Here is a 27,644-nt window from a genome sequence, read left to right as displayed (position 1 = left end):
GCTTCACAAAACCTAACATGGGTGATCCTGGATAACTGGTTTCATGAAGGTGGTTATCAACTGGCTCTGTTAACCCAGGATTTTCCAATCCAGCTATGAGCACAGGTTTGCAACAAATAGCCAATCACATGCAAGATAGCCAGATTAAGAGCAGCATATTTAATGAGACAAAATGAAACTATTGATCCCGGTGGGGAAATTAGGTCGTTGCAGCGGCAAAAATAACATGATTCAGCAGGTAAAACGAAACAGAAGATAAGCACACAACTACAATATAAAAAGAAGAAATAAAATAGTAGAACACAATCAAACAATAAAAGCTACAGACTATGAATAATTGTGGGATTAAGTAAACATATGCTGCTGACAATTTCAACATGTGAAGTAGACTGTAAAAGTGGTAAATATGGGAAAGAAATGAATTACAAGATTTTTGTTCTTCTCTCAAGCATAACAAACTATTATAATGAATAAATATGAGCAACACAAAAAGTCGGCCTTATGTTCCCCATGGATGGGGAATATGGGAATATGGATGCAATCTATTGCATCAGTCAATCTCGGGAATCATTATGAAATAATTTCAGCGCACTTAATATGCAACAGTAAATTGCATTTAGTATTGTTAACTACAGTCAACTAATGAAACATACCTGATTTTTTAATACAGGCCCTATTTAGGCTATAGCCAGAGTTGGAAAATGGCCTGGAAACATTACAAATACTTATTATAAATATTCTATCTCTGATATAATAATTCACCATGGAGAACAAAGGTATTGCCCTGCTAAAAGCCCTTCTTACTATGTGTTAATTAAATAGTTTCCCCCTATACAGTTCTTTTTAGAACTTCTGCTGCAATAAAGGTTATTTTAATAAAGTCCACCGGGTCCTCTAGGAGTGCTGATCTAATTTTTCCAGATAGATTTGGATACATTTGGATCCCATAGCCTGAGCATAAACTGCTCTGGAGCAGGTTAGCTGTGCAGCTTAAGTTACCATGGTCATGTACCTCACTAGAAAGTGCGCCACCACTGTGAGACCGAAAAGCCCAAAGTTAGCTCGCTAGCCCACTAAACTCTGCATGCGACTCTGTCTGTGCATAGAAGTGTCCACAACAACTATCAGCCTACCTTCAACCTTAAAATAGAAAGGTAAATGAAGATATTTATTTTTACTGTTGTGAATTAGCCTGGCAATGTAGGCTTACATGACGGGACAACTAACCAATTAATGGAGCAACCGATGGAATGATGACCACCAAAATAATCCAGCGGTACTGATGCTTGAGGGTGAGGTAGACAAGACTGTCTGCCATATGCAGAAGTTACAAGCAGCAGAAAGCATAAAGGCCTAATCAACACTAGAATTATGATGGTTCTAAGAACCTCAGCACCATGGAAAGGAAGCGTTTGATGGCTACACAACAGAGTAACCTGGCTATTGGCCTCCGGTTAAGGTCTTATTCAGGTTAAGCTGTTTATGTGAATCTTTGATACCCTGCGACTGAATCTCCCTGTTGTTATGAATACCAGAATATTCCTGTCCACCTGTTGAGTCCCACCCACAGATGGAACAATCCACCCGCAAACAAGTATGGAAAGCTGCAGCCAACAGCTACCTCCTGCCTCTGACTGAAGTATATGCAGGTTTTGACAATCAGTGAAATCACCTGGATTAGTCTTTGGTTGGAATGAACACCTGCATACACTCGGCCCTCTACGGCACACAGTTGAGTATCGGTGAAAACCAAAATGGTGAAACCCAAAAGTGAAAGCAGTATGATATTTTCATGCCACAGTAACCTGTTTAATATGGGTATAAGCCAGGCATCTTTCTCATAATTGCAGTATGATTTTACCCGGGTGATTCAACTGCACTAACAAAGATTCATCACATTAATCATTTTACAACAGTGGAAACTATTTGCTTGCATTGGAAAAGATACTATGTGAAAATAAGAAACAATAAATACAAAATACATAATTACAGTACAGTGTGACAGACAAATGCATGTAACATAGGGTGGTGGGAGGATGGGGCTGTAAACATAATGTACGCTGAGGCTGACTAACAACTTTCTTTCTGCTGCAAACTCACCAGGGTTTCCCCAAGAATGCTATTGGGCTACTGTTAGCTAGAATGCCAATTTCTACACTGAATATCCAACACAGTCTCATAAAATTTTGTTAAATGAACACAACCTCTGAAATACAAATTACCACCATGAATTGGATTCTCTGACAATAACAAGAATTTTCTCTTGTTCGTCATGTGAAAAGTTTAGCTGACAGTTAAGTTTAGGTAGGTAGGTTAGGGTTAAGATTAGGCAACTAAAACAGTTTGGCTAAGGTTAGGGTAAGGTTTGGTCATGGTTAAATAAATACGACTTCACTATAAATTCAAACTTCACTTGGTAGAAAACTTCTTTGCATGAGTTGGGGATTGAACTGGGGTTGTTGGAGTTGAAGGCAAATGTATATACCCATCCACCACCTTGACCACAACACCCTTATTTTCCACCATTGGAATGTCAAACTACTGCCTGTTTCTAGTCATGTCTGTCTTATTTCACAAAATTTCGGGAGTCAAAGGCCTGGATGGTGCTCACTTGAATAATAGATAAAATGTGCTGGCCATGTAAGTGTTGAAAAGAACCCTAGAGGACAAGAGGGAGACATTCAGTATTTTGTAAATAAAATAAATAGGCAGTATTTACTATCAAAGTAGATTTTTTAGAATTCTAAAAATGCAGGCTTTTAAAGACCAAATATTCAGCAAAGGCCATGAAGGGTAAAACCATTGCATTCACAATGCTGGGAAATTTTTAATTAAAAATCGTAATACCCAGTGGTGTTTTTAGTGTTACTTAGGCTACACTGAATTATTGTTGTAGTAAGGATTTGCTCTATTTATTATCATTGGTTCTCGGATCGGTTATCATTCAAATAACCAACAGAGCCTACATAGGCCATCATTCTGATTCCACCATAGTGACATCTGACGCCCCAGGTAATTGTTGACTCTATCACTCAAAATGTCAGACTGGATCAGCCTGCCAACATAACACTGCCTACCAGGGGAGAGGGCCATCTGTAGCATGTCGCCGCTAGCCTAACTTGCCCATGGCAACAAGAAATACAGTCACATAGTTATTGTTATTGGGACAGGTTATGTTAGACAAAGACAATCTGAAATTTCCAAGGACAAGATTTTTGGATTGTGTACGTCATCTACAGCAGTCATCCTCTCAGGGTATCTTGCATGCAGAGGCAATGAAATCTTCAGTACACTTAAAGCGTTGGAGCTCCCCCTATGACAAGCAACAGGCAATCTCTTGGACTAATTCTACTTTGCCCTAATTATTTCAGAATGCATACACAGAATGCCTGGCCCGCACCTCTTTTCTTCAAGAATTTTGCTGATTTTTCGTACATATATGGCGACAGATTTTACAGAATCTTGAGACGGGGATTTGTTAAACACTTTGATGAATCTGACAAATTCCCCCATGACTCAGTAGGTTTTACACATGTCTAGACCACAGACTGTAAAAAAGTGAAAATGGAATGTCCAATTCATGCTGTTGTCACAATCCAATTTGTGGTGGAGGAATGTAATTTTCACATAATTCTTGTCCACATAAATCTGCGTTTGACTTTGTGCTCATTTCACAATTTTTTATATTTTATGTTGCCTTTACCATTCCAAATCTCATCCAAATCACATTCTGCTATTTCCTTCAGTACCCCTTCCCTCAGCTGTGATGATTTCATGAGAAATTTTAATGATGAAACAGCAAATATATTTCAGATATCCAGTGTTGCACCATCTGCAGGTGATAACATTCGGATGCATCTTGACTCTGTAGTCTCTGCATCTTCATAGTATCTCCTTTTACTCCAAGCTGGTTATAGTAACTAAATAGTGTACCTGCCTTCTAGACCCCATCCCCAAAAACACTCCTTTTCCATCAAATTAGCTCTGGTTGATGCACGACCAAACACAATTTTAATGTGGACAACTTTGATATCTAACTTAAAAGATCTTCTGGCTAAATAAGAATGCTATGTCTGTGTGGGTATTATTATCCTGTTGGTTGGTGGAGGGGAGGGGGGTGGAGAGAGGGGTGGGGGGGATAGGGATGGGGGTAGAGGGATAGTTGGGTTAAACAATCAAAATGTATTCTGCAACCTGTTGTATTGTCTGTAACTTGATGGTGTTGCAATAAAAAAACAAATAATAAAAAAAACGTTAGCTCTGGTCCTTGAACCAGTTCCGATCCAAAAAACAAGCATGGACCAACTATTAATGATAAGAAGACGTTGACGACTATTACCTGCAATTACTTTCCAACCTGTAGAATATGACACGCCCACTGATGTCGTTACGGTTCGCACTTGAAAACCTGATATTTTTTGGTTCCAGCTGGGAACCAACTTTTCGGGTTCCGAACCAATTTATTTTTGGTCGAAATGCTCCGAACAGTTCAAAATTAGGTGCGCGAACCGGAACGGAACCTGTTCCAGGTTGGTGGACAAGGGTACTCTCCCCTGGCATTGTTCCTGACTTCAAAGTTGCCGTTGTCAAGGCACTTTTAAAATGCTTGGCCTCAACCCTGAAGATCTGATATATTATAGCCCAATTTCCAATCTTCCCACTTTCCTCTCAAAAATAAGAGAAAACCTATAGCCCAGCAGCTCGCTCACTTTCTCAATTTAAACAATGACTATGGCTTCAAACCTCAGTACAGGACTGAGACAACTCTAATCAAAGTAACAAATGACCTGCTATTACCCACAGACCGGCTCCTTCTCAGTCCTTGTTCTCTTTGACTTAAGTGCAGACTTTGATGCTGTTTGTCATGGCATCCTCCTGGACCATCAAGAAAAACCTGTTGGCATCCTCGACACAGTTTTACCAGTTGTTGACGGATTTGTTGTCCAAGATAGTAACATTTCTCAGGGTTTAGTTCTATGTCCTCTCTTATTCTAACTCTACGTGCTCCCCTCGGTGAAGTAATTACAGCATTCTCTTCACTCTTATGCAGATGATACACAACTTTACATGGCAATAAAATCCTGTGCTACAACACAGCTAAATACAATTTAATCCTGCATTTTAGAAACCAAAAGACAGATGACAGCTTTCTTTTCCTCATTGCAGATAATTTTCTCATAATTTGAATGGCTGTGCAGGTACCCAAAGGGATTCTGTCAAAAGATTTTAGATAAGATCTTGGATAAGATTTATTTGACAATCATATCAAGGCAATATCCAAGCTGCTGTCCCATTTAAATGTAACATTTAAATGCCAATAAAGAAAATAAACATGGTCACATTGTATGAATTATCGTCCGCTTACACCCCCTTCACATTACAGGTCTGGTACCATGTAAATACATATGAATTACTATTGAACTGTAGAAAATAGACCCGTTTCACATTACAGGTCCAGTACTATGTAAATACATATCAATGCAAATATGTTGTTGTATAATTAATTTTACATATTTTCACATTTTCATACATTGTTAGTAATTAACAGTGCAATAACTAAATGGTAAGTTAGTCCAGTTAACTGCATACTAGACAAGTGGCAAGTTGTCTTTGTGACAGTGACCTAAAATACTGCCACTAAGGGACACTAAAGGGTCGCCAAAGTCATCAAGTTTCAAATATTACTGGTAGTACCTTTAACATATTACACCTAACAAACATAATTTTAATTTGAGTGAATGTCAGTTTACTAAAATATTTAAAATATGGATCCCCACTAAAAGTCAAAATGTACACAAAATTGTGATCGGTTGTAATAATGTTTATCTGCAAAAAGGGGAAAAAAATAAACCAGAAAAAAACATCTGTTATGGTGGTAATAGTAGTTACCTTGCAGTAAACCTTCAAATACCATAGAATAGTGGCAATGCAGTAATTGTTGCAGCCTTATGTATCATTAGCTTGGTCAAGGATCTAGACTAGATGAGCTACAATTAAATAATCATTAATTAAATACAGTCAAAATGTGTGCAGCCTGAAACAGATAACTGAAATTAATGTGATGATCGGAAATACATAAATAATAAAAATTAGACTATTAATCTGTATATCTGCATTGTATTATAAGCATGATGATGTCAGCAATGTTTCTTTCACATGATATGAGATTAGCCTGCCTTTCTATTACATAAAATGAAACAAGCCACAAACAAACACAAACAAGGCTGTAGTCCTACATTATTTATTATTATTTAAAAGCCCCTTCAGCCTCCGTGGTGATGTTGAATTTTCCTTGTTAGGCTAGAGGCAATGCAGAAACATACATGAAATGTAATACATAAATGAAATTTGGCTATGCAAAGAATAGAGTATGTTTTACAGCAATACATTTGCTGTTGCTGTTTTTCTTTAGTCACCTACCATGTTCCCATTTGTTCGCCTTACCTTTGCCCATATGAAATGTCCATATCTATCAGCAAATAGCTTGCCATTGTGCTACATGCACTGCATTAATATTTATATATTGCATATATTGCAATCAATATTTGCTTTCTATATTGGACCTACTTACCTTATTTGGTTGTCCAATAAAATCGAATTATTCATGTGTAATTTATGAGCCATCTAAATAAAGTAAGGAATTGTTATCAACAATTTGCAAATGTAGGAATGAAGAACTCAAAAAACTACTCAAAAAACTCAAAAAAGCCATGGTGGCTGTGGTTACAGCGCCACCATCCAGAATATTGCTCTCATAATTCATGTGCACATAGCAGTATCCACAAGTAGCTGACAATTTAATGTTTGAATGGAGTTTATTTCTTAAAGTATGTTGGAGTTATGCCAGTCGCCATAACTCCAACAGCATCCTGTCAACATTAGACTACCCAGTGTTTCCCAACTCAGTCCTCAAGTACCTCCTGTGCTCTTGCGTACCAGAGCCAATTAAGGGCTACACACTTTCATGCTAGCCCTATTCAAGCAGATCTGTTTCTACTGCTCACCCAATCAGCATTAAGCCCTTAAGTGGATCAGGTGTGCAAGAGGAGAGCTGGAACAAAGACTTGCAGGACAGTGGGTTCTTTAGGACTGGATTGGGAAACAGCGGACTAGCCAATTTACTGTGAGGTATTTGCCAATATGAGGTTCATAGTCTGACAATCAATAAACATGTTGTTCATTGGAAGTGTGAATATTTCTGCCAGCTTGTGAAAGCAGTCAGTTTCCAACAAACCATAATGCACTCTCTGCCAAGGCAGCCACTGCTTCAGAGTTAAGCGAATGTTAATAGAATTTCCACCTGCACATTAAAAAACGACGATGGTCACATTTCCCTAGCTCATGAATATACAAATAGGTATATACAACACTACTGTATACAGTATGTCTATTGAATATACATGTACAATGTGCAAACATTTGTTGTGCACAAGGCTTCAAGCTGCTCTGGGCAGCCATGTGTACGTGGCACAGAGAGGAAAATGGGTGCTTATGGCTATTGTGCTCCTACACAACATTTTTAATGGGATTACCAGGAATACAGAAAGAAATCTTATACTCCCGGGATTGGAAATGGGCAAATATAAATCCCTCCTTACATTTTCCCATACTCACTGGATTCTTTTGAAGTTGCAGAGCATTAATTAATTCAAAGAGAACAATGTACAAACACTGCAAACCAGGTTAACTATCTAATGAATGGATGTCTTTCCCAGATAACTGCTTGTACTTTATGTGGTGCAATTTTGCGGCAGGACATAGAGTCATCATCATGGAACAGGTGCAATCCAAGGTTGCACATTAAATCAAACTCTTCCATTCTTTTTGTATGCTCATTTGTATTTCCTCCACTTAAACGTGAAAATATAATCATTGCAGTTAGCTAACTTGCAACCTGATCCATCATGCTCTCACTGTTTGTACCTATTACCATCATTATTGTAACTCGAAATCAATACATTCATGTCTATAGCCGTCAATACTGTAGCTGAAGTGCCGAAGGATGATTTTGAGGAGGAGCATCCTTAGAATAAGCTTAAAGGCCTCCTTAAAGTCACTAATATTATAAGCAATCTGTAGTAAGGAGTGCAAGGGTCTGGGCCACATGACAATGTTGATGGGACCCTAGAGTGATTGCATGAGAGAAGACCTTGCAAAAGAAATATAAATAAGAGCTAAGGAGAGAGAACGCAGTAGGCAAATTTGATGAGAGCAATTTAGAGAGGTATGGCTCAATGAAAGTCTCAAAGGGCAAAAAGAAAAGTGCAGTTAAATGTTGTCCACCCAGCGATGGTAGGAGAGGCTGTGGGATGTGATGACTAAGGCCTAGGACCGCAGTGGAGAGGGTGTGCAGTGAAGAAAGAGTTCTCCTCCACAATACCTGATTAGTGCAGTCCAACAGGTAGGAGGCAAACAATGAGAGTGCAGGCCCAGAAATCCCCAGGTCAGCAAAAGTGGCAAGGAGCTAGCTAAAATGGTGCACCTGACATTTTTCATGCTTTCAGTCTGATTGTCTCCTTAGACAAGAAGTTCAGCCCCTTGTCAGATTTCCCTCACCGGTGTAACAGACAGAATGTGTGGTCTTGTTATTCAGTGGACTCAGAGCGACGGCCACTGGGGCCTCGGTTTAGTATGGCTGGAGTCAAAATTCTCAAAGGGTTGCAGATGGAAAATAATCTTTTATATCTAATATATATATATATATTTTACTCTACTGTTTCCAATTTAATGTTCTGGAAATTTGTTTTTACAAAGGACAATTATTTTTGACAATGACAGCCTGTGTGTCAAGAGCTCAGAATGAAAAATGTTTCCAATCTAATGATTTGGATATTTGTAGTGGGGCTACACTTAGCTACATTTGAATTAAGAACTGTGCCTTAAGCTTTTATTAATTTACTCACTTCCCTGGCATTTTAGGTGTTGGGCTTTTTTTTGGGGATTTTCATTCCTGCCAACTAAATCCATGATTCTAAGAGGCGCTCTCCAGATAAAAAGAAATATAACAGGACCCATGCCACCTTTTGGTATCATTATGCGAGTATATATTTAAATGAAAATATATGTAGGCTTCTGAACATGCCTGGATTAAGTCCCTTAGGGGCCCCTGGGCAAAGCACATTCTATGCATAGCGACATGCAGAAGCTTTAAGTATTTCATTGAGATGCATACACGGCTGTGATCTCCACATACAACATGCTGAGGGTAGTGTGGCACCAAAGGGTGTCACACTACAACATCACATACACAGACAAGGCACAGTAGATAAAGAGAAACAGCAAACTGAACTACAAAGGCAAAACTAACTTGTAAAGTCCCTTGTGCAGCCCCCTATGTTTGTTACTCTGCCTTTTCGATTAAATTTGTGCACATACCAAACAAAACTAGTAATAAATTATGAACACGTGAACACATGAACCTGGGGCCTCCGGGGGCCCCTGGTAGTCTGGGGTCCCAGGGCATTTACCCAGTTTGCCCAGTCGGTAATCAAGGCTCGCTTTTGAACACACCACAGCCAAATAGAGTAATAGAACCACATTGTAAAATATTAATAGATGCAGCAACTGTTTCAAAATGTGTGAGAACTGTTGGGTAAACAGCATGCAGCCACAGTACGACATATTCTAGCAAAATTACATTATAGGGACAGTTGGTTGCACTCGATAAATTGACTTAGATTTGAATCACCAAGTCACAGTAGTGAGGATTGATTGAGCTGAGCCTGTGGCCGTTATAGATCTTGTGCCTGTATCCAAGTGCTCCAATCTCATTAGGGCTCAACCTAGCAAAAGGATTCAGGGCTCTATAGGTTGAATAACCCTTACTGTTACTATTTTCAGACTTGCAGCAGTTCTTGGTGGTGACCTTGCGTGCATCACATCTGACAGCTATTCCAGGCTATCTCAACAGGCATTTATGAATACCGCTATCTGAATATGAGCAGCATACAGTGAAATATGAAACCCAGAGAGAGGGTGCACACACACACACGCACACCCACACACACACACACACACAATTAAATGACCCTATATGGGGTATATAGAATATGTCTTGGATGCTTTGTCTGGAGCAACTGAGATTTGAAGCAGAGAGGAGGCAGTGAACCGTAAAGCATGTGTATCAGGCCTCCTGCTACTTTACAACCCAGGCACCCTGCTCAGGCCATCACCACTTTAATCATGTAATTAGTGCGCATAATGGAGTCAGCTTGGCACAGACGCAGGTCTTCGTTGACATCTCTGATGCACTATTGCATAGTAAAACCTTCAGCGCTTTGGATCGGACAACACATTAAACATGACTTCACGTCAGAATGAGTGAATGTATGAATGAGTGAGACAGGAGGAGAGCAAATAGAGGACAGAAATAAATACGAAGTTGAAGAGTGAAAGGATATCTAGTGCGATAGTGAATAAATACTGTCTGGTGTTCAATTGACAAATGAATACGCACATGTCCACTATGTGTATGCACTATGAGAGCTTGCTGATCCAGAAAATCAACATTTGGTGCACTGATGCCTGATAAACACCAATATTTGGCAAGTCTTCTGTTTGCTTGATGCTAGTAAACATTGGTCCATTGTCTACAATGTGGGATTTAGGCAAGCAGATGCAGAGTATGAAGACATGCAGTGAGCAGGGATCAAAAAGCTATTTCTAAAATATAATAATGGGAGAGAAACACAAAAAAATAGATAAATGGATAGATAAAGTTTGAATGAAGAGATGAATAAAATGAGAGATGAATTAAGATGAATGGCTGATGATAAAAGATGAAAAAAAACCCCAGAAGAGGTAGAGAAATCAATAGCACCTATAACCATAATTAGACCACAAGAGATTTTTTGGCCTCAATAGAGTCACTTCAGAGCTTCACCAAATCGCTCTCTCTCTCTCTCTCTCTCCCCCCCGAACACACACACACATACACACACTCACTCAGAAACACACACATGTAGCCAATACTAAATACCACACTTGCAATGAACATGTAACATGGCAGTTCTACAGAAACAGACTAAAAGCCTACTACAAATCTACCAAAATTGAATCCACATTCAGATGCAGATTCATATTTTCCATATAGTTCCATTCAGTGTAATCCTAGTTTAACGTTTTGTTTCAATATTAATTCATTTGTTTTAACATAAGAGACAAAAAAACCTGTGCACCTATTCATATTTTTATCCAGCTCTGCCTCAAAGCCGAGGACAAGGCAGCCTTGTGCAAAGCGCCTTTCTCTCACTCCCTCCTAAATCTCTGTCTCAGATTTGTGCAGGATCTCACAAAGGAGCTGCTTGTTACACTCTGTGTAGGTAAGAGCAAGGTAGACAGCTTTTCCTGCCAGTTATCAAAACAGCATAGTAATGTAGGCTATATTTCCCAGAAGGAGCTAATGGGCTGCTGTAATGAAATGACAGAGGAGCGAGAACGATGGACTTGCAAAAAATGCGGCCTACTATCTCTCATGGTAAAAAGAGACAGGTGCAAATTATGTGAAGCAAGGCAAAGATAGATAGATAGATAGATAGATGTCATATTCACTTAATATAAAAGGGGAAATATCTCTTGACCATCAAACATCATAAACAAAGAAATAGGGGATCCTCTCTCCATATGGCAGAATATTTTTTTTAAATAATTGTCTTCCATGTCAATGCCTTTTTATTAAAGGGACACCTCCTTGTTGTTTCACCCATGTGGCAGAGAAGGAAGGCAAGCAGAGATGGTTGCCTATTAGCCTAATGTAAAATTAAGGAGCGTGTGGAGAAGCGGTTTGGCCTTAGGCCTTCGCATGCCTCATTCCTCGTTCTGAGTCATGGAAAAGCAATCGTACATCAGCAGCAGGATTAATTTGCATTTATGGTGGACTCAGATCAAGACATAAATTCTGGATTGGGCGAGAAGAGAAGGGAAATGCTGGAGTTATTCTCCTGCAGTCATCTGGAAGAAGGTTATGCAGTATCTCAATATCACGACTGAGCCTACATACATGTATAGCACAGTATAGCACACCCACTGAAGGAACATATTGAAACCAGCAATCTAAAGACCTCACTGTTCTTGCATGTCTCGAGAACCTGGACAATGAAGCTGATGGTGGTTGATGAAAATAACAACACTCCCATATCATGGGGGACTACCTGACCCTACTCATATTGAAAAGGGCAACCCCGGGCCAATGTTAAAGCAAAACAGTGAACAGAATCCCTTTGAGATAGGTCATAGCATCAGTGTTTTATCTCCTGTCTAGAGAGAATTCTCCACTGGCCTTTAAAAACAAGCCTGCTGTTAGGTTATTATACACCTTGGGATACGCAGGTCAGCAGAGAGAGGGCCAAATGTCAACAATCAGTTCCCTCAGTAATGTAAGGGCTATAATAAACCCTGTAATCACCTGACAACAAGGACATAAAGCAGACACACAAAAATCTAAGACAGATGTACACACAAACACAGACATGCACTCACAGTGTACTGTACTGCACAGACAGTGTACTGTAAGCTCAGAGCCTGCTGTGGTCTACATCACCCTCAACTGTGGTGGGCTAAAATTAGATGGATACAGAACGCTTTTCTAATGCTTCCATAGGCATTGTGGTATCTAAAATTTATTATCAATAACATGGTAATGTGACGACAAAAACACAAAAAACACTCAGGATAATTTCTACCATTCAGAGGTATTTTTTTTCCTTTGCCTTTTTAAGTTTGTTTGTATTCACTGGCTTAGACCAGCGAAGCCTAAGCTATCGACTGGCTATGGATCAGGTCCACTCTAACTTGTATGCTGTTAGGAGAGCCAGCAGTTCAGGCCGCTGCCCTGCCATTCCTTAATTAGTCCCCCCAGTAGCCTGACGCACACAAACTTCACGATCACATTGGAAGATTACACGAGAAGAGAAGAGAGAATCCCCCGGTGTCCCCTGCCCAAGCTGCTTGGCATCGATTAGCTCACTCTATTACTTCAGTTTCATTTTTTTCTTTCATTTTTTTTACCTAAAGATTACAATCAGCTGGGGTGGTCTTTGAATAAACCACACAGGTGGAGATAAAGAGAGGAGGCAGAGGAGAAAATGGCTGGAACAAATGGGAGATGACTCAGGACTGCCTACTGGGTAATTGGGTTTTATCCTCTCGTTTTATCAGGGCCTTGTTTTGGATTACAGCTATCCAACACACACACACAAAAGAGAAGACAAGGATACCTGGACATTAGGAGATCTCAAGATAACTGATTAGGAGTGGAGGAATAAGGCTGTTGTTGCAGTCTCATCATTATGCTGCACCGAAGAAGCAAAGCCTAATCATTTTATGTGGAAAATGCATTCCTTTTCACTGTAACCAAATCTGGTATCAAGGTATTCAGCGCAGTCAGTCAAGCAAAAGAATGCATACACAAATGTCCACACATGAGATGCTACTGCATGAAAGCCGGTGTTTTGCATTTCCACATTCCAATTCAAGGCATGTTCGTTTCAACCTGACATTTCAATTTGAGGTGCTTTTGCAATTCACTGCTTTGAATATGGGTCTTGTCAGTACATGTGTACAAGCTCTGTTTGCAGACCAAAACAAACTGACACTGGCAAGAATCATGCAGCAGAAATAGATCCCTTTCCCTCATAATACGCAGTGTTTTGCACCCATTTACAGCGTAACCTTTGCCTGTAAAGTGGTGCTGTTCAAACAGTCATTTATGACAAATTGATATTGCTGGTAATCACATCACTCAGAGCATGTTTATTAAATATGAGGGCACCATTCACGTAACTGGATCATAAGGTCAAGTAACAGAACAGAACACTTGAAAGTGTTAATTGATTTATTTTTTTTTATAGCACCACCCTCTTCATGGTGAGTTTCATGTGGCCTCAGGTTCAGTTTCCCCAAGTGTGGCACCAATAGGTGCTAGAAATCTTTTGTCACGGCAGTTGTTGAGTTTGTAAATAAATTTGTACAAGAGGCCATATGTTAGCTCATGGAATCCACACTAATTCTAAGTAACCTTCATTATGTGATGTGGTTGGTGTATGTGTTCATTTGTTGTGTATTTACTGCTGTATGTGTATATGAATGTAAAGTAAGTAAGTAAAGTTTATTTCTAGAGCACATTTAAACACAGCTTGAGCTGACCAAAGTGCTGTATAAAAGAACATTAAAATACAAAGTAAAAGTAAAACACAAAGAGAAACATACCAACGACAACAATAAGCAACAACAAGGGACAAAATACAGAGTTATAGACATGACAACAGATTAAAAGATTAGTGGGCCAAAAAGGCCAGTGAATAAAAATGTGTTTTGTTTTTGTTTTTTTGTTTGTTTGTTTGACACTGGCTGCAAGGCAAATTGCCCCACAGGGACATTAAAGACTTATTCTACTCACAGAGAGATATAAGGATGAAATCTAAACCTAAGGCCCCAAAGGCATACATTTTACTCCTTGCCTAAATAATATGCATATACAGTATAGGAGTCCTGCCTCTGTGGCTGGAGGCTTTTTCGTCCTCTGCTCTGAGGGTGAGCCGCTCTAAAACCCCTAAGATGAAATGAAGCAGAGATAGGCACAGCTTTTTATTGATTCTGCTGTCTGTGATGTGAAACAAAAGTAGTCTTAGATGAATGTAGCCACATCGATGCACTGGATAGATGTTATCTGTCTTAATGACAAACGGGAGTCCTTGGCTGAAGGGGAACCTCATCAAAGTTACACATGCATAACCTTGCAGTAGCAATGGTGCACAAAGAGCAGAAGAAGACACACAACCTTCTGTGCAGATAAACATTTAGATTCAGCTGTTCAGCCCATTATCCAGTTGCCTATACGCAAGAAGAAATAAATTCAACATACCCCCCAGAAGAATATGAATAAAACGGCAGATTTTGCATTGCTATGTTCACTCACATTTCACTTTAAAATGCATAGTAATTTGTTTTCATTTAAATGTAAATCAGTGAAGCAAATAGAACTACAGAAGTTCACACTCAAATCCAAATGTAACTAATGTGACCAACCAGCAAGCAAAGAGCACTGGTTACCCTACTCAGAGAATGCCCAGAGGAAGGTGGACAATTTGTAATGACTCACACCAGTTTATTTAAGCTTTTGGTCATTGGTTATTATGTTCTTTTATGGCTGTGCCCTTAGACAAATCATGTGTTTCCGTCCCAGACAAAAAAAAAGGAAAGATGAAGATAAAGTAGATAGAGAAAGTAGACAGGGGTAAGGAGGTAAAGAGAGAGAATAGGTGCAGTGAGTCACGGTGTTATTTTAAACAGCTACTGCAGACACAGGTGTGCCTCTTGTCCCGTGGAGTTCAGTCTTTCTGCTCAGCAGGGAGCTTGCTGTTCTACACCCAACCACTAAAATGTTCTTACAAAAGCAAAAGCCTCTCCAAGGAAAAACTGCAGGCACAATGCCTACAGCACGGTGAAGCAATGTATTCCAGGCAATATGCTAGGCAAATTACTATAAATATGTTTTGACACAGAATAAATGAATATATTATTGGACTATTAAGTGATTCATTAACAACTAGGTTAATACACAGGTTTATTCACTTTCTTTATTCAGCTGTATTCATCTGTGTGTTAACCCAATGGAAAGGTTATGTAAGAAAATCATAATATTGTGTTAATACTTGATGAAAGTATAATACTTAATAAAGAATATGAAAAACTAACACATAATGCACTTACATCTTTGAAAAGTCGTATTTAAAAAGTATTCCCAGTATAACTCAGTTACTCAGTTACTCTATGTCAGTATGACATGAACATAATTTATATGGTTTGTTAGAAAAATGCCACATTTGATGTGTGGAGTCTCTGACATGGGAGCGAGAGAGCGAGACGCATGGGAATAAGTGTGCTGCATACAGCAAAGGGGGAGAATGAAAGGTCAGTTGTCTTTACTGCCTGTCAGTTGCCTATACCACTGAATGCTGAGTTACATTTAACGCCGGTTCTGTTTAGATGCACAGAGAATTCCAATTCCTAGTAACCTGGTTTCAGGTCGACACATGTAAGATTCATAATTCAGTTAGAATAGCCACTCTGATTTGACAAAACCTGATAAAGGTACAAAAAGGAGAAGACGACCATGCGCACATCCCATAAACCTTTTAGCAGGTGCTTTAAGTGTGTTTAAGAAAGAGAACGCCGCGCACGTTTCTACTCTAGGTATTAATCAAGTATATAATAACTCTATGTTAGGCAAATTAAACATTGTAAGATATAATATAATCTGATATTAAACATGTAAACTGTAGCATGTAATCATCTTACACCTTTCACTTTAGGCTTTTGCCTTCTGTGCAAATTCGCACAGCGTTATGGGTACATTTTGATGTCAAACAGTACTTACTATCATTATTATTATTACGTATTACTACTGCGAGTACTATTGAGTCATTATTTTTTCCCATGTTGTAGAAACCTACTATTGCTCAGTCAAAGAGTGGGAAGCTGGCAGCTCCACAGTTTCATACTTTTTTGCGGGCCAGCCATTGTATGAGCGGGACACGACAGGTGGAGGGGAATATTCTGTTAATCATAGCAACAGGGATACTCAATCACATGATATCATCAGGTTCAACAGGACTATGGCCAATAGCCAAGTTACTCCATGCATGTAAACGTTGCCAATGAGATTTGCTCATGTTCAAACTGAGAGAGTCAATATTTGTTTAATAGTCACTTCCGGTTGAGACTATGGCTACTTCCATAGATAGATCTGTTAGATACATATCATCTAAATTATTGAGCAGATACAGATAGACACGTATAGATACAAATAGAAACAGCTGCACTTGCTTGTTACTTTTGTCAATGTGAATATAAGTTCTGACCTTGAAGACTTGCTTTCATAGTAAGTAAGTCATAATTTTTTCCCAATTGTGGGATGTTCTATCTTTTCTTCTTTGAGTACTACTTTGGATTTAATGTTTTTCAGCTAAGCATTCCTCACTGAAGACAATTGTTTCTGAAGTACACTATCCTCCCCCATTTTCTGCAAGGCTGAGCATTTCTGATACAGCTGAAAAATGCAGAAGGCATCTTCAAAGGCCCTTGGAAATTCACTTCCCATTTTACTTTACGTATGACAGTGCTTTGTTGGTTTTACAACATATGCACCTGACCACAGAGGGGCATTATGTAGGCTTCATATGCCAAAAGGGGCCCTTAAATCCCACCTTGCACCACTGACACTCACAAAAGCACCGACATTGAGGACAGACAGGCAGCGTGAAATATGGATAGACATAGTCCTTTTCTATAGCTTTGGGTGTCATCAGAATTTCTTCCTCCACCATTTACACACCAGAGGGAGAGTGCGCCTCACTGGAATTGAGAAAATGAGGACTGGCTATAAGGAATATGGATGGACCACCCACACAACCGCTCTACCCCCAACAAACCCTTCACCGGCACTGTGTTCATGAGACCGAAGCAAACTTTAAAATTAAAGTCAATAGATTTAATGGGATTGCAGCTTTTCTTGAATGCCAACAACTTGGAAAGGGCCTGCAATCAAACAAACTGCATGTGTGTGTTTGTGTGTGTGTGTGTGTGTGTGTGTGTGTGTGTTTGTGTGTGTGTGTGCATTTGTCTCAATTTTGCACTACGCATCAATCAGTCAAGCATTTACCATCACATGCTACTCATGTCATGCCATTACAGTAGGTCAATGTCAAAGCTAAAATGGTTGATGAATATGTAGCCCTGACAGCATATTTATCATGAAGTCAATATTGGCTCATATCTTCAATTACTATTCCTCAATATCTTGGATATATTGGTTCTGAAGCACACTAACAAGGGACAATGAATCTAATGTCCACTATGGAATCCTTTCATTCGCCATTACTTATTGCCAATTATATGTTTCACATCAATATAGTGATATACTGTAGTGAAGGTTATTGCTTAACTGTGATGTTGCTGTTTACAAACTTATAGGTCCCTTGTGGGATAATATCAAAAGAAGTTTTCCATGTTGTCAAAGTGTAGCTTTGATCTCTATATGATGTAGAGCTGCAACGATTAATCGATTAATCGATTAGTTGTCAGCTATTAAATTAATCGCCAAGTTTCTTGATAATCGATTAATCGGTTTGAGTAATTTTTTAAGAAAAATAAGTCAAAATTCTCTGATTCCAGCTTCTCAAATGTGAATATTTTCTGGTTTCTTTACTCCTCTATGACAGTAAACTGAATATCTTTGGGTTGTGGACAAAACAAGACATTTGAGGACGTCATCTTGGGCTTTGGGAAACACTGATCGACATTTTTCACCATTTTCTGACATTTTATAGACCAAACAACTAATCGATTAATCGAGAAAATAATCGACAGATTAATCGACAATTAAAATAATCGTTAGTTGCAGCCCTAATATGATCTTTTCTCACCTAACACCAAGACAGGTGCATGCACATGCTTACTCCTACATGCACGTGCGCACCCACACCAAACACATACAGATACACACCACACCCTTTCTCAACTTTTATACAATGTCATTAAATATGTATTTGATTTTGATTACTCTTGAAATTCATTCATCAGAGACAGAGGTGACAGGTGCTTGCTGTTACTGATGAACACTGCTGTGGCAGTGACTGATAACATGAGATACTACAGCGTTCTGCACTGTAACCTCTCTCTCTCTCTCTCCCTCTCTCTCCCTCTCTCTCTCTCCCTCTCTCTCTCTCTCGCTCTCTCTCTCTAAGCTCTGCTCTGCTCTCTCTCCTTTCTCCCTCAGTCAGGTGAGTTGAGAAATGACACCAGAACCAAAACATTTGTCACAGCAACAATCCACTGAAACTAAATTACACTTTGCAAGGGAGGAGTGGAAAACACAAGAGGGGAGGGGATATTTATGAAATAAAAGCACTTTGGAGGAAACATAAGTGTTTTCCCACAGGTACAGAGTGCGAGTTACGAGAGAGAAAGAGAGAGAGAGAGAGAGAGAGAGAGAGAGAAATTGTGAACGTTTGGCATTGAAGTGATCATTAATGGCGTGAATCTTGCCTTTGTGGCAATGCCCTTGAGTCAGCCAGTGAGGCAGTGAATGGTGAATTGTGGATGGGCAGTTATCTCCAAGGCTTCCCTTTCAGTGCTGTTAGAAAACGCTTGACAGCAATGCAAGCTCTTATCGAACGGAAAGCTCCAAGGCTGCAGAGACAAGGCTGAGGAGCAAATCTGCAGGAGGTTACTGAAGTGACAACATATGCTGCCCCCCCCCCCCCCCCAGTACCCGTTCCACCACCCCCCGCTCACCCACCCACCCACACACACACACACACACACACACACACACACACACCACCAGCACCAAGTAACATGCATTTGGGCATACAGAACATACATTTACATAGGCAAACAGTCTGTACACAGACAAACATGTATAAGTACACACTTCAAAGAGCATAATACCTGTAATAGATACCTGATGGATGCTTATAATGAGCTAAAATGTTAAAAATATCTTGTGGAAATCTTGAACAAAGAGAAAATGTGATGGCCAAGAGGACAGAAATGAATCCATAAATCTTTACTCATTCACAATGGGATAATACAGAAATATGAAGTCACATAAACAGAATTATAATGAAAGTATTGTTGTCGTAACCTACAGAGGGATTCTGTTCCCATCAATCTTAATTCTCCAGAGAATATCACATACAATAACCCATGTATTGATCAAATCCTGTTCTGTAAGCCACAACACCTCATTAAGAAATAAACAATAGATATTTGATTATTACCTATGTCAAACCCAGACTCACTTCACATTTCATTACATTCAACTTCATAATGGATATTTACCTAATTGGCAAAATCACTATATTAAACTTATTCCCAATCACTTCCTCATATTTCAAGGCAGATGTTGTACCTTTTTATTTCAATATAGACAACACATCCTACCCTTGATTGCCTATTGGTGAACTCAGTGGAGAAGAAGGCATGGGAGTGGAGGGGGGGATAGCTGGCTCGAGAAATGGGTTCCCTTTGAATAATGCAATAGTGAAACTGGGCAATATGACCACCATGCGATCGCTTATGAAACAGAAACAACAGTGGATACCAGCCTAACTGTGCTCATGAATTCGTCTCATGTGAAATGTCAGTTAAATCAAAGCTGGGTAGCCATATTTGGAATAAATAAAACATGGCTTCGATGACTCCATTGCCCTTTATCTCTCCCTCTCTCTCTCTCTATCTCTCTCTCTCTCATTATCATTATTTCACTTATTCTCTCTCTTTCTCTCCATCATATGCTGAGTCAAAAAAGAAACATCAAATCTGTCAGAACTGCTGCTGTGTTGTCTTTCCTGCCAAGCGTTTAGATCACTCTCGTTCTCTACACCTTTAGGCTGTATGTCCATTGCATTCATCATTAAATAGCTGTGTAGAACATGGGAAAGGCATTGGGCAAATCATAATCACCCAAGGCATTACAAACACTATCAACAATTGTTATCAGATATCATGCAACTCCCATTTTACATGGTGAAAAAATTGGACGACATGCTGGTCATGCAAATAAAGTGTACTGCTGAATTTGAAAGGATATATTCCATGCCTTTTAGAATAACTTTGAAAGGATGACAAAAAAAATCCCTCCTGATCCCTGCATGTAAAGTTGCCCTGAAGCTAAATATGCTTAATCTAATATTTATGTAATGCAAATTTCCAAGTTGAAGCTAATTTCAAAACTTGAGATGCAAAAATGAAAACCTTGGGGCTAATTTGCTAATTGACTTGCAAATGCATCTTTGTAACACTGTCTTATGAGCTAAATGGATGTCAATGGGTCAGGACAGATTCAACAGGGATAAAAGAATGGAATTTATGATGGCCCATTTAATAACCAAGTGAAGACATTTTCAGAAGATCCCATAATATCTCAGAACTCTCCTATGTTAGACTTACACCACAAGCTGTAGTCCAGCAGGCCTATATAAATCACTCATTAGTGAATGGGTAGTCAAGGGTATACACAGGTTACAGCATTCTCACCTTTTGACATATAGGCCAATTTGCCACTGGGATACATAGGATGGTCAGCTAGCCTACTACTGTACTAATGCAACCAGACTTGCAGAAGATAACTTAGCCCTCTGCACTAACTCTCACCAAGCTCGTCAACAGAAGTCGGAGTTTAATGCGTGCTTGAGAGACAATGTGAACAAAAGAGGCAGAACCGACAGGCATCTGTACAATGTCCAATTTTACGGATATTTCCTCAGCAGGATAACGAAATTCAATTCAATGAAATAATTGACGAGGTTAAGGAAACTGCCAGGCGTCAAAGTGCTATGGTTAAAACAAAACGCCGACAATCTCAGACGCCCATGCCTGTTGCTGACCAGGTTTAAGTTTGATTCAGACGGGTCTGTGTGCAACACTGGGTTCCAAACACATTTCTGATCCGCTTCATTACGTTGCATTGAAGACAGAAACCGAAACTCAGTTGTTATAAACTCGTATGATAAAATCACCATATTGCTCCCGAGTGATTACTCTTAGCCTGCGCCTTTCTATGAGCCATGCCACCACCGTAAAACTTGTGATGAGCAATATGCAAATAGGAAAATGTCCCACGATTAATACCCACACACACATACGCGCGCGCGCACCAAAAAGTGTTGCCAATCCAAACCATACGCATAGACACAACATGCATTAAGTTCAAGCCACGTCCTCTTTCTTGTGTTTAAAGACAAAAGGGACTGACAGCTATCATAGGGAAAATAAAAAAAATAGTACTCCGTGCTTATGGAATAAAGAAAACAGTCGAGTAATGTATCTGTGCTGCGCTTACCTCTTGCCAGCGTGGCCGGGACCTGCAGACCGAGGAACAGGAGGATGCCACAACTCAAGTAGCATCCTCCCGAAAACTGTCCCATCACTGCTCTGCTTGTCTCCCTCCCCGTCGGCTCTGGGGGTACCAGCCGCGAGTCTCAAACATTTGTCGTCCGCTCGAGGCTCCCCCCCCCCAACCCCCGACACGTTTCTGTGCACTCTGGACGGCTGTCTGTGTCCGCCTCAGCCTCCGGTAAGAGAGCCGCCACGTCTCGAATCGCAGTGCGGAGAGAAGAGATGGAAAGTGCGGTTGCGGGGCTTTCGGCAGCCGGCACGCTGTGCGAGAGTGAAATAATTACACGGCGCAAGCCAACAGCTTTCGGCTTTAGGGAGGAGGGAGGGAGAGAGAGAGAGAGAGGGAGGGAGAGAGAGAGAGAGAGAGAGAGAGAGAGAGATGCTCATCATGTCCAAACCCCTGCGGACTTGTTGAGAAATTACAAAGGTGTGTGTGTGTGTGTGTGTGTGTGTGTATGTTAACCAAATAATCATTTGATCATCTGAGCTGTAAATTATAACTGAGAGAAAACATATTTCAATTAGTATTTTTACCTACCTCGAACCCTATTGGATTTTGAGCAAGGGTGTAAACTAGACGCCACCAGTTCTTACCGGCGATGTTGTTGAGATCCAGCTGTTAAAACGTATTCACTATCTATGCCAATAAATCAGGCGTGCCAGCAGTCTGGTCCAGCCTGTCAGCAACTGACTCCTGAACCTTGTTTTCCAAACAAACCTGCCCTTTTGTCAAATAAACAGAGGATTTTTGTGTGCTGTAACTTATACCCTTTTGTCTACAGACCATAATGTTCAGAACATTTACTTTAAATTTATTGGGTTAATATTGATGTGATTGCACAAGAGAGAAAGGAGAGAATGCACAAACTACTATACTCAGTTAATGGGAATATATGTCTATGAGAACATGGTTATGTTAAACACCAATGTCAGTCTCTGTTATCAGCTGTTATTAAAATGTATTGAGATAATGCACTAATGCTAATGTAATGTACCTCAATTTAAGATATCCACTTCCCCAGAATCATATTCACCTTTTGACTTTGCTTATCAGCACAAGCAGTAAAAGCCTGGATACCATTCAGATTGTATCTATCTATATTGGTTTTCTATGTAAATCACTGCAATTTGACCTTCTCTGACACAATTGGCCCATTGACCAGAGATTCAGCGGTTCATTTCCCTGGGTCAGCCTGCTAGGTGAGGTTAAATACTTGATATTATTGCTAAAGGGAGCCATAACTGTGTGTTAAATATTTGGCATGGCCTTGATGCTCTTGAGCGACCTGACAGACCATAAACAATGACAGGACACTGAAAGTATATTCCTCTTTTGTTGAGTAATTGTGCCTACGTTATTATTTTGAAAAGGTCAGAGTTTGGAACATGGCACCTTTATTCATCAACATGTTAGTACATTGTAAACTCTAACCTTTGACTGCAGAAAAGTGTGTGTGTGTGTGTGTGTGTGTGTGAGTGAGTGAGAGAGTGTGTATGTGCAACAAGAAGCATAGGTTGTTGAATGACATTGAGTCATGAAATGCTCTTCGGCAGTTCTCGATGCATGCACACCACTGTGATAATTAGGCGTAGAATTTTGTCCCTAAAGTGCTCATGGGAATAAGTCAAGGGCTCAGTCATGGGAATAATGTTGGGGAACATGCAGGTGAGGGTTTATTATATCAGCATGACAGTTTTGTCCTTTGACCAGCGCATGGGACCAAAGGATTTGGCACACGGAATAGGATAGTCCTTCCTTGTATGATTCAGAGAAGTGTCACTAATGTCCAACATATAAAAGGCTTATAATGGAACATCCTGCACTGTGGCCTGTTTGGTTAGTCAATGACGGCTCATTGGCAACTGGATAGGACGGGGGTCTGAGGTAAAATAATTAGTTTTCCATGGAGAGAAGATGAAAGAGTGCTCAATGTCTTTTAAAGAGTGCTCCCTCCATCCAGTGGCAGTTGAACTTTTCAAGTTCAAACTAGGCAGGTCCAAACAATCATAGTTTTCTGTAGCAGGTTTTTGGTAATTGCTAAATCCTGTCCAGTTAATTTACTTATGAAGCAATTTCTTTCTATCCATACTCTTCCTGTCTCTATTTAATGCAGAAGTGCACAGCATTTTGGTCTTAATTATGGTAGCTGTGCAAGTAAATTGTCTGTGAAAATGTGTTAGTAATCTTGAATACAGGAAGATTTTGAAATTCAATCAGAAACACAAATTCTCCCATTATGTGTATGTAAGTATAGCCTACTATGTGCAGTAATAAGGTTTCAGCATTTCTGTTCAAAACATTGGTATGCTCTTCTCATTTGGCAGGAGTAAGGAAACAAGCATGCTCTGCAGCGTCAAATAATCATACAAGGTTTGCAAGCTTGCTGAGTCTTGATGCAGAAAAATATCCTACATATACATGTCAGTGTAAGTGAACATCCAGCCACCCATGATGCAACATACTTAACAGCATGAAAAATAAACATAACATCTTCCATCTCATTAAACATTTACATTAACTTGTAATTATTTACATTTGCATTTAACCACAGATTTCTGAACTGACATCACACTAAGTTGCAAATAGCATTAAAATGCAGCAGTGGTTCAAAGCCTTCAGAGTAGAGTGTGGAGCTATTGTTGCTGCTCAGAAGGCCGTGTGGTGTACACCTTGGGGGGGAGAGCACAGAGCTGGAATAGGAGACAGGCTGCAAACCACAATCTTGACATGGCCTTCCCAGCAAGGGTTCATCTTTCTCAGCATGAGGACCATTGCCGATACTGGGTCATAGAGGAGAGAGGACAAAACCAGTATAAAGCTGTGCAATAACAGTTCCTTGTGCTTCTCTATTTTTGCCTGAGCACCAAGCGGGGCCGGCCAATACTGGTCTTTGACCCATAACTATGAATGTGAATGTCTATCTATCTGTGTTAGCTCAGTGATGGACTTGTATCCTTAGGTGTTCAGGTGTATCCTTACTTTTCGCCCAAAGTACAGTGGGATTGGCCCCAGCCCCCCATGACCCTGAACAGGAATAAGAGTAGTGGGGTAAGAAAATAAATTCATATCTGCCATCCTGGCCCATATGTGTACTGAGTCTGTGTATGCCGATCTCGGGGGGAGATTTTCAATAGGACGTAGCCTACCCTGGATGTGTGTGAATACAGTAATTAAAAAAAGAAGCAGTGCTTAGGAGAAACAATTCAGCTCATGTATTAATAATTGATGGTAGCGTAACAAAAGCTGACATTTCACTGACAAACAGACTATAATTAGACTTGATAGGCCGCATAAAAAACCAACGTATCTCTGTCTGTCCTAAAATATTTTTTCTTTCCATAGAGAAAAAGTATGGGAAGAAATAAAGACAGTATGTATTGCAATCTCTAAAATAAAGTGAATGCAAAAACAAACTGTCTGTACAAACTGCACAGTCCACAAACTGTAGAAATTCTTCATCTGAGGAGATTAAAACGAAAATAAACCCATGCCCTGCAAGTGGAGAGGTGTTCAGAGTGTGTGTGGGTTATATAAGATTCCTGCACCTCAGTGAGTACATTTGTCCATATGCACCCATGTTTTGCTTTGCATTCTTCTGAAAATGAGATTGTGATGATTTTTTTTTTTTTTTAAACCAACCACAATTGCTTGAACAAAATTAGATTAGTGTTTTCTGAATTAAAAAGAAATGAGTTCAGTCATGGATTCACCATACACTTGATGAGGTGCACTTGATGAGAATCATTGGTCAAAATGAATTGCATGCCCACGGGAGGGACTCGGGTTGCGGTGGCTGTTGTGTTGACTGAAACTCACTCGCTTGAATGATTGGTTGTTGGAGCTTTTTTAAGTCTCATACGGCATGACAAGCAACAGAAACATTTAGTCAAGTGAAGCCATCAACCGTTACCAGGTCAAATGTCTGATTTTTCACACTTTGACAGTGGTGGAGGAAGAGGTGGAGCTGGGACATCTAAACTTTAGCAGAATTAGTTTCATGACTGCTGATACAAAGACCGATGCTGATTGTCTTTCAAGGTATTGGGGAAATCTGGGAAATGCTATTTTTTCTGCGTTTCAATTTTATTCTAGTTTCTTGATACTTTAAAGTATTCTGGTTACTTGAGAAGAAACTCCCCAAGATGAACCAAAAAAACCACGTCATTCTAATTGCTACAGAATTGAGTCTGCAGGGCAATCTCCATTCTCTCAACGCAGCTTTTCCCTCCAAGAAAGTCACTTTTCAGGTGAACAACATCAGGATGACAAAAAGTAATTTGGCTGAACTCTCTCAGGCTGAAAGTGGAGTTGTTTCCCTGGTTTCTAAAAGGGATGCTGCACCAAGTGCTGTTAGGTTGAAGAATGGATTTTCCCTCTCATAAGCAAAATTCATTGTCCAGTCTGAACGTCCAGGAATGAACACCACATCCCATTTCCCTCCATCTATTTGTCTCCCACCAACACCACCCCACACCACAAATCACACACATGCACACATTGCACACACAAACATTCGTGCATTCACATATGTGCATGCCTGCACGTGCAAATATACACAATGACACAAAATATTTGTATGCCTTCATGAAGGCAGTATGCCAAAATCTAATCTGATATCCACCAACATGCTGTCAGACAATGTTATTAGATTATAGATGGGCAAGATGGACACAAAATATGTTCTATATAGTAAATAGCATTAAAGCCCCCACTTTACAAGACATACTCTTTGAGATAGATCATCCGTCCATCCATCCATCCGACCATCCATCCATCCATCCATCCATCTGGCAACAGTGGATGGATAGCCAAGTTGGTCCAAGCTGAAACCCCCAACTCGGCAAAAAGTTGTGACTTTATTTCTCAAAAGTGACAAATCAAGCAACTTTTTCTTACAATGGGGAACAATGTCAATGTGTTGAATCCCAAATCATTTGGCAATAACTTGGCACAGGCTGATGCCACTGCTGATATACAGCGCAATATATTGATTATGCAAATTAGCGTATGACAGCAGCCAATTATAGCTACTTTCCTTGGAAAAGAGTTGGCAACAATATCCATCTATCGTGACGATATCTGAATTTTGGAGGGACAACATGACTTTAGTGTGAAAGTTAAAAAGTCAATTTTTGATGGCAAAATGTTTGTCTGCACATGGAATAATTGTATTTTCCTTCATTTTCCCAGTACAATTTTAAGGCTTAGGATGCGAGAAGATTAGCTAGCTGATTCTCATTAAAGAAAGTTTAAAATAGCAAAATGTCTAACAAATGTATGATCCATGCCATTGTACTCAGGTGACTCCTGTTATCCTGCAATATAATAATAATCTTTGTAATCTTCATATAGTTATAAAGCTTTAACAGGGTTCAGACTCTGGCTAGGACAGACGGACCATGGTAACTGTTGCCAACAGGTTTATTCTCACACCCACACACAGAAACAACCCGTCAACAGTGGACATCTCAAACAACTGTTCTTACGGCTTAGTCTAAATATTAACTCAAAAGGATTAGGATTTCCCGGCCCGTTGGCCTTGCTCTGCCGTCTGGAAGCCTGGTGCGTCTCTGAGGCTCATCGAGTTGTTCTGTGGCTGGTGGTGTGGTCCCAGCTTCACTGTAGAGACGAGCATAAACAAGTGAACGATTAAGCTTAACTCTCTACAGGTGTGCCTGTCAATCAGCGAACTGCTCCTACTCTCCCCTCACAGACCATGCTAAACCACAATAGCACTTTGTAA

General features: G+C 39.9%; 1 protein-coding gene across 1 annotated transcript in view; it reads right to left on the bottom strand.

The window, feature by feature from the left end:
- The window catches only part of unc5da (unc-5 netrin receptor Da), a 157,784-nt gene extending 135,855 nt beyond the window's left edge, over nt 1-21,929 (bottom strand). The window contains exon 1 of the mRNA XM_071531764.1: nt 21,845-21,929. Coding sequence (XP_071387865.1) covers nt 21,845-21,929 — 85 coding nt within the window. The remainder of the gene's footprint in view (nt 1-21,844) is intronic.
- Between the last annotated feature and the right edge of the window lie 5,715 nt (nt 21,930-27,644).

The sequence above is a fragment of the Centroberyx affinis genome, unplaced genomic scaffold (assembly GCF_046629955.1).
Source record: "Centroberyx affinis isolate AG114_WGS23_722 - 3 ecotype Tasmania unplaced genomic scaffold, CSIRO-AGI_Caff_v1 ptg002128l_1, whole genome shotgun sequence".
In the NCBI taxonomy this organism is placed as follows: Eukaryota; Metazoa; Chordata; class Actinopteri; order Beryciformes; family Berycidae; genus Centroberyx; species Centroberyx affinis.
Note: the sequence above shows the minus strand (reverse complement) of the source record. Positions and strands in the feature narration are given on the sequence as shown.